At 29.8% G+C, this 8195-nt stretch overlaps 1 protein-coding gene across 2 annotated transcripts; it reads left to right on the top strand.

Moving 5' to 3' along the window:
* Positions 1 to 1435: 1435 nt before the first annotated feature.
* On the top strand, positions 1436 to 7978 carry LOC132718505 (D site-binding protein-like). Of its 2 annotated transcripts, none has more exons than XM_060702205.1 (2): positions 1436 to 1458; positions 5541 to 7978. In XM_060702205.1, exon 2 carries the CDS (start codon positions 5549 to 5551, stop codon positions 6344 to 6346), a length of 798 nt encoding a protein of 265 aa, XP_060558188.1. In that variant the 5' UTR covers positions 1436 to 1458; positions 5541 to 5548; the 3' UTR covers positions 6347 to 7978. The 2 variants fall into 2 exon arrangements, with proteins under 2 accessions (XP_060558188.1, XP_060558187.1); XM_060702204.1 differs by lacking the exon at positions 1436 to 1458 and adding an exon at positions 4614 to 5268.
* Positions 7979 to 8195: the final 217 nt, after the last annotated feature.

Below are 8195 nucleotides of genomic sequence, written 5' to 3'. Positions count from 1 at the left end.
TGATTTAATCTAAGCATATATATAAATAATTATGAAAATGGATATCTTAGTCAGTTTATATATCATGATATTTTATGTTACTGTGTGGTTTGTTTTGGTTAAAATTAGAACGTATTTTTTAACTTCTTTGTTTGAAACATTTAACCTATAACAAATGGTTGCATTAAGGATTAGCATGCGTATGTCACATCCGTTAATTTCAACTGTAACTTCTCCAAATTGACCGCTAAATACACTCCCTCTTACACAATACCTATATTAGGCAATACTTATATGATTATATCTAGGTTACGTGCTTGACATGAAGGAAAACATCTTCTAAATGACCACAATACTTTACAGTAAACATTCTTCATGTTTTAAGTTGTTTTATATGATGATCTGCCCACTGCATTTGTCATACGACTGTCACAATAATGTAGAAATAATTGATTTTTATGGTATTTTTGGCAAAGTTGGTCCTGCTATATTCTTAAGTAGACCCTGTCTTGTTAGCCGTAATTGATAATGAGAAAAACAATAGCGCTGTAAAACTACATCATAAAATACATAACTTGTAACGACAACCTGACCGCCGACCTAGTTAGTATCTCTAACTGACCACTACTCTGACAGATATGACATAACTGACATGCGCTATGGCCTATTGATATATGACACTTTCACCCTTGTGAAATTAATAACGCAAAACGTATAAAAACTTATGTATCTTAGCATTAATTAGTGTAACGGTATAACATTTTCTACAAGAATATATAGTTAATAGAATTTACTTGTATTATGTAATAGAAAGTACTTATATATGTGAATAAGCCTGCGTCAAATGAAATGTTAAAAGAACACTAATGTGTTAATTTAAGAAACTGTTATCATTAAAAATTCCTACTGTTCTTTTTTTTAAGTACAACATATCACTAACATGAATATACGTGAATATACTTGCTTATTAAATAATCATTTGAACTTTCAGAAATCAATAATAAATTGTGTATGTAATTGACGAATGTGCCCAACAGTAGCGAGTTATAAAAAAAGATTGTTTTCATCTGAAGACGATTCGTTAATATCATATTAGAAATCAATCATATTTATATATAGATATGACTTTTTATGTACTGAAAATAACATTTTTCTATGCATATTAGTTTATGTTGAAAGTCAAGAGTTCTTTGGGGTTTTTTTATGTGCTTAACAAGTCATTTAACAAAGTATTATATGAATTAAGTGATTCTACTTGAAACGTGGGCGGCAATTATTTACATGCGGGGATGAATAATATAAGTTTTGTGTAAGATCTTATTAACTTTACATGTGTAATATATCTATTATTATCTATGACAAAGGCCAATGTGACATCAAGTTAGTGGTCAAACATGTTCTAATGGATGTTCAGGATTGTAATTTGCAGTGAACTAGGACAGACTTACAGCAAATAACATGCATATAAAAGCTCAACAAGTAAAGACATTTTGGATACATGATTCTAGTGTTTGTAAGGCTTTATATAAAATATACATGTAGTATTAATACATTTATTTCAAATATTTCATAGTTATCTTCATTGATCCCTTGAATAAAACATTACAAAACAATTCAAAATGTTTCTTGTCTAATGTTTCTCTCAAAAATTGAAATAAAGGTTTCACAATGAGACGAGTAAATTTTCCTCCTTTAGAACAAAAATATTTATATCACCGGAAATGAGTCCATAATCCTAGATGACAATGTAGTAAAATGAATCTTCATTTAGAACAAATATGTCGACTACATGTATAATCATAACTTGAAATCTACACTTGTAATAAAATTTATATATCATTACAAAATATAACTCTTGAGAAGATTGGCAATTTGATTTAACCTTTTTATAGACAAAATGTCATGCAAACTATTAATAGATATATAAACTGGTCAAAGACAAAATGTAATATATATCCTCTCTAGGAGTCAGAACAAAGGAAAACATTTTTCTTTAGAATTGATTAAATGTACTGAATAATCTACGACAGGAGATATTATCGAATGAAGCACATGTTTTTGTTTGTTTCTAAATGACACTGTAGTTCAGGAAATTTCTTCAATGTTGAAGTAAACAAATCATTTAAACATAGTTCAAGGCTTTCCTTGATCGTATAGTATGATAATGAAAACTATCATTATATACAATTGAAAACCACTTATTGCATATGTAATATATCCGTGAATGTCTTCTCATGTCATCCAATCAACATCCTAGGAAACAATTATCATTATAATAATATCTTCCTTGTATTACATTGTGACGTAACACATTCTTGTTTGTGTCAATGTGATTAAACTTGTTCAAATCTTCACAATAAGTACTTTATAACGGAACGGAACTTAGTTACATAATACTATTTGTAAATGAATGGTACATGAATATAATTTCATTTTATTTAAGTTTATATGGTTCAATTTAAGCGACACTCTAGGAAAAATATTATGGTCTGTTTTGTGACTGGTTAATATCATCATCAAATCAGCATCTTAGGACCTATTAAGTATGTTTCTAACCAATTGCAACACAAAAGTTTTGATATTTACGATACATTTTTGTATGCGCATCAATTCATTTTATCGTTTCTTGCCATTTGATTGTTTCAGAACTCTTTGGAAACAGATGACAATGGAACTGTAACAATTAAGTTTGGAAAACAACAATCAAAAAGTAACGACAAACCTAAATAGAAAATAATTTTATCTTGGCTCGAACATGGTACATAAACATACAAAATGATATAATACATTGTTCAAAACAATATATTACTATACCAACATATAATACATTTGTAAAATATATCACAAAAAATGAAGAGCAAGAACGTCGCACATTTATGCATGGTACAAGTACTGAACGTGAAGCTTGTAAACCATTTGACTTATATTGGTAATTCGTCCGTGTTTCACTTAATGGAGTTTTCAGTACATCACCTTAATTTGACACCAATCTTTTCAGCAAGGCAAGTCGCGGTGTCATCAAAGACGACTCCTATACCCAATGTTAACTGTATTAAAACAGTTTTGTGTAAGGTGACCGGGTAACTGAACCCAGTTTTCATGAGGTCAAGCCATTCTGAACAATGCGTCGGGAAATTGGACAATAAACGTTGCAACGAAATAACGGTACAATCACATTTGTTAAAAAAAGAAGTTGCAATTTGCATATAATTTAAAACTCTTTGATCGTCTTTTAAGACGCACACTATGAACAAAAGAGTTAATCATTCTACCAAGTGGGTCAAAACTCTTATACTTCATATTCTGTCCTCTTTCTTTATTTTAAACACAACTCAAAAATAAAACAAAACAAAAAAAACATATTATTTTCAAAGAATTACCCATTCTTTATATAGTTTGTTCTAACTTTTGTTAAATTAATGAAAAAATGGCTTAATTCAATAGCTTTGATATTTCAAATGCGGTAAAGCAATGTGTTTAGAATAAAAATGAACTAGTTATTTAGACTGTTCAAAGCTGGAAAGAGATCGCAACTTCCAGCGGACATTTGACCGCTACATTAACAAACTACAGAAATATCCCATTTGGGTTATGGTAGAATGTTGGATAATCCTTGCGTAATCCCTTGGCCATAGTTAAAATGTTACATGATTTCGCCGTTGTTTGAATAGTTTATTTATCTTTGAAATATTCAACCGACTGAATAAACATGACCTGGTAAAACAAACAAAATGTTTGTTAAAGATGGCCGTTAATATCCGTATATCGTAATATTACATAGAGAATTGAACACCACTAAATCGATAGCCGTCCACTTTTAGCATTGCCTTACTTCAAGTACCCTTTTAATATCTGAGACCAGTACTCGAGGATAAATAAAGAATGGTTGATACAAGCGTCTGTTACAAATGTATCAAACCCACAATAAATCATGTTTTTCCTACAAATGCAAAAAAAAGTTTTGTTAATATGTCTCAAAATATATATTACGTTACAAGGTTCAAAACGAATTAGAGTAACTCAATCCAAAATCCGTCATGTAAATCATATAACTTCAGACAAATTAACCTGACTTCAAGAGAAACAAAAAAGAGCTATTCACGTTTTAGACATTTAATATTAGTGATTTTGCGATAAATATACAGAAAAGTTCTGTTCTGATAAATATAATATTATTTCTTAACAAAATGTCACAATATGTACTTTATGCTGGTTTGAGTATAAATTTGCTTGAAGACGGAATAAGTTTTATCCTACAGTTTTTATGTACATTTTACATTTTTCATTAGATTTAATGACTTACTGTTTGTGAAGGATAATCAGGGTAAAGCGATATGTATTACTTTACAAAATAATGAGTTAACATTATAAATAGAATTGTTTAACTTATGAATTACACTGTGGTTGAATCAACAGTGTAAACCATAATGTCAGTGATAGGTTGAATTTGATGAACAGTTGTTATTTATTTGTACATTACATTATTATATGAGACTATATTAAATATAAATTGGATATATGTATGATTCATTATGTTCACTTTACTTCAAAATATTAATTGCAATATTATGAATATAATTCTTTTTTATCAACTATTGTATTATTTAATTTATAAAGCGCCATTTTAAACGGTTATGCATAAAAACACCTTATAACATGCAAACGGAAGAGGGAATAAAACGGGAATTTTCTCTTCAGAGTTCGCTTTTTAAATGATATATGTTATGATAAACATAGACATATCCCCGTAATGATAGGTGTCTGTTTTCCACAAATGAAACTTTACAAGTTCATCACAAATGCCCATCTTTCCCCTGATCTGTCTAAACATCGAGATCGTATCTACGGTACACTAAAACATCCTTGCGGTCATTTCGACCCGCTATATTGACCAATCGCGTGTAAAACCACGCATTTGTCTAGCGTTAAAATCACCAACTATTACATGATAATTACAAGGTAATTTACATTACGATTAAATATACAAGATTATGTAACTGAATGTACTGAAAAACTAAAACAAAGACTGGACAAAACAAAAATAGAATCTGAAAACGAAACAAACTTTCGCGTAACGTCATTTACTATGCGCTTTATGCATACATTGTGCAAGAGGGTCAACGAAAGTTCATTCTAACGAGATATCATATAAGCTGTGGTCATTGGCTGACCACTGCATTTAGTAGTTAGAGCAGGATCATATTGTACAACCCGATATTGGGAATATTTATATTATTAATACAAAGCGAAACTTGGAATTTTAAAATATTTAAAACGTGAATGAAAACGGTAATTATTTTTGCGTACTAAGTAAATGTTTATAAAGAAAACTGTATTTAATACTTCATTAAACCTGTGTCAAGATATTATTTATTGTTAAATTATTTTTCAATTTTTCTGACAAAAATCTATATTTATTTAACATTACAAAGTTTTCTTGCAAAAGACTTTGTTAAACAAAAGTAAAAAAAAAAGAAGAACGTGTGTATTAGACGTAAAATAATTTTTATCAGATACATTAAGTAAGTTTGGATAAATATGTGTTTATCTTTATTTTCTAGAAATCAAAATGAGTGACGCGGCGCTGGACCTCTCCTCAAAGTCGTCGTCGGCATTCGAAGATCGAATTTCCCGACGATCATTCACGGATGACACGCCGCCTTCGCCACATACACCAGTCAGAACATTTTCATCATCCGACGGAAATGAAAGTGATTCTTCATCAATACCATCCTCTGCAATAAAACCAGTGCCAGGACCTATACCAACCAATCTGCGAGATTCTCCATGTTCAAATCCAGACAGTAATCATGACAAAGGCGAATCTTTGCCATCATCTCCGACGACGCCATTATCTGCTGGTGGCACAAGTCGTCCTTTTAAATCATATCCATTAGAAAGCATGTCATCGGTTTTCTCATCACCGGCTTCTGCAGCACTTCTCGCCAGTCATTCATCCGGATTACCGACGGGTTTGCCCGTCGGTATTGGACTTTCCTCATTATACGACAGTTCAGCCACGTTTCCTTCATTTCCAGTTACACCATTAACATCGCATCTTTTACAAAGGAAACGAAGGGCAGAAAGTCGATCTAGTTCTAACAACAATCAGGACAATACTTCAGATTCAGAAAACAAAAAACTTAAACATGTGCCTGAAGATAAAAAAGACAATTCTTACTGGGAGAGAAGAAGAAAGAACAATGAAGCTGCGAAAAGATCTCGAGATAATAGAAGATGTAAAGAAGAGGAAATTGCAATGAGAGCTGCTTTTCTGGAACAAGAAAATCTCAAACTTAGAGCTCAGGTAGCGATTTTGAAAAATGAAACTGCTAAACTGCATTACATGCTATATAATAGAATTTAGATGCAATTTCTCAAAGACGCCATTTTACTCAGGAGATGTGATGTGCTCGTTCGTAATCAGTTGTGTGTTCAGGGATCTATTATTTTTATAAGCTGATATTGTACGTGTGTGACTTTTTTTGTTATCATTGCTATCAAGATAATAGGAACTTTATTGTGCTTATTAATTACAGTTTACATTATTATAGAAGGAGAGAAAGTAATATTATAACATCTATTTTTTTGTAATGTGAGAATTGTTTAGATATTGCGTTATTTTACGGTCAATTGCATTACATTTTTAACTAACACTATCATATAATTGTTTATTTTGATTAAATATGGATATTTTCTATCATAGTTACTCAGGGACAATTTACATTTATTCATTTTTCATTAAAGAATTGAATGTTTAAATGTACTGCTTGCCATGTAAGAGCGTTACCTCAATGACGTCAGATAATGAAAAAAAAACATATCACACTGGTTGAATAAAAAAATCTTCTAAAATCAACGATGATACTGTTCACTGGAATGGACAAAAACTGTCAACCACTTTCTTGCCTAAATAAGATTAAGATGTTTTCATAAAGTTTCAGACTTTTCAGGGCTTTGATCTTTGATTGATTTTCTCTTCGTTTAAAATGTATGGTAACAAACCAAACATTTGTTTTTACTTTTCAATACAAACATATTTATTAATTTTTGTGTAAATGAACGTTGTTACGAGTATTATGTAATTGTACGTATTTGCTAAATGAGATAATATATTTTTACCTTTGCTTTCAAACAAAGGGGCTATACACCCGAAAATACCTCATGGGCTGATGTTGGTGCATAGATGTTCGTATAAATTATTTGGAATGAATGTTTAAAACCTATTTTTATAACTTTATTTTTTTTCTTTGATTACAAAAAAAATGGCATTTCCTTTCCTGAATTTAGTTATTATTGTAAAATAATGATTTTCATCACAATCATTTCTTTCTTGTGTTAGCTTGCATCTTTAGCAAAACTGATATTGGAAGAGAATTTACACCCAGAATTAACTTACTATTTCAAGCCAAATATCGATTGATATTTGTATTAATTTCTTATATTCTTATTCTTTAAAATAACAGTGCTGTGCTATTAGAGTATTAATTTTATTTGTTATGAAAGTAGTGCTGATGTATGAATATCAAAACAAAATATGTGTTTTATATTATTGATGTAAATGATATACTTGTTATGCATAAATGTGCTATATTTTCTTTTCTCTCAATTTATTTTGTATATTTGATGTTTGAAATAATATTTATAAGTTTTGAGATTTTGTTGTCTTGGAAACAAGTCTGATATTCTAACGTTTGATTGATTTTAAAATATGCTAGAATATCATTTCGATATTTTGATAAAATATTCTCAGGAATTTTTTCTTTTTTATTAAACCCAGGGACTACCTTAATTGTTTTTATTTCTTTTCCTTTTTGGTTTCTTTTTCAAGTCGACTGTCGGTGACCAATTAATTATCAATTTTCGATTTTTTTCTCATTTCATTCATGAGGAGGAACAAAATGATACGGGTATCTTAAATGATTTACTTTATGTTTATGATGATTTACTTTCATTTCTTTGTACATGTATATCAAAAAAGTCTAACTTCCTTCTTTTTTTTTACTTCATCAATCGTACAATCATTTTGTTTTGTTTTCAAAACAAATAAACACAATTGTAAAAGTTTCCTTGGAAAAAAATGAAAGAATATTGTTAAATCGAAGTTTGACAAGTTAATGAAGATCATGAAGCATTTAAAATGGAAACTGATAATCACACATTTCTCATATATTTCTTCTTCTTTTGAATCTCAGTTATTTTATACTAATTTTTGT

Source organism: Ruditapes philippinarum, unplaced genomic scaffold (assembly GCF_026571515.1).
Source record: "Ruditapes philippinarum isolate M1 unplaced genomic scaffold, ASM2657151v2 ctg386_1_1_1_1, whole genome shotgun sequence".
In the NCBI taxonomy this organism is placed as follows: Eukaryota; Metazoa; Mollusca; class Bivalvia; order Venerida; family Veneridae; genus Ruditapes; species Ruditapes philippinarum.
The sequence above is the reverse complement of the archived record's forward strand: the minus strand, read 5'-3'. Positions and strand labels throughout refer to the sequence as shown.

Coding starts and splice junctions, on each gene's coding strand:
- LOC132718505 (XM_060702205.1), top strand. CDS start 5,549: ATGAGTGACGCGGCGCTGGACCTCTCCTCAAAGTCGTCGTCGGCATTC.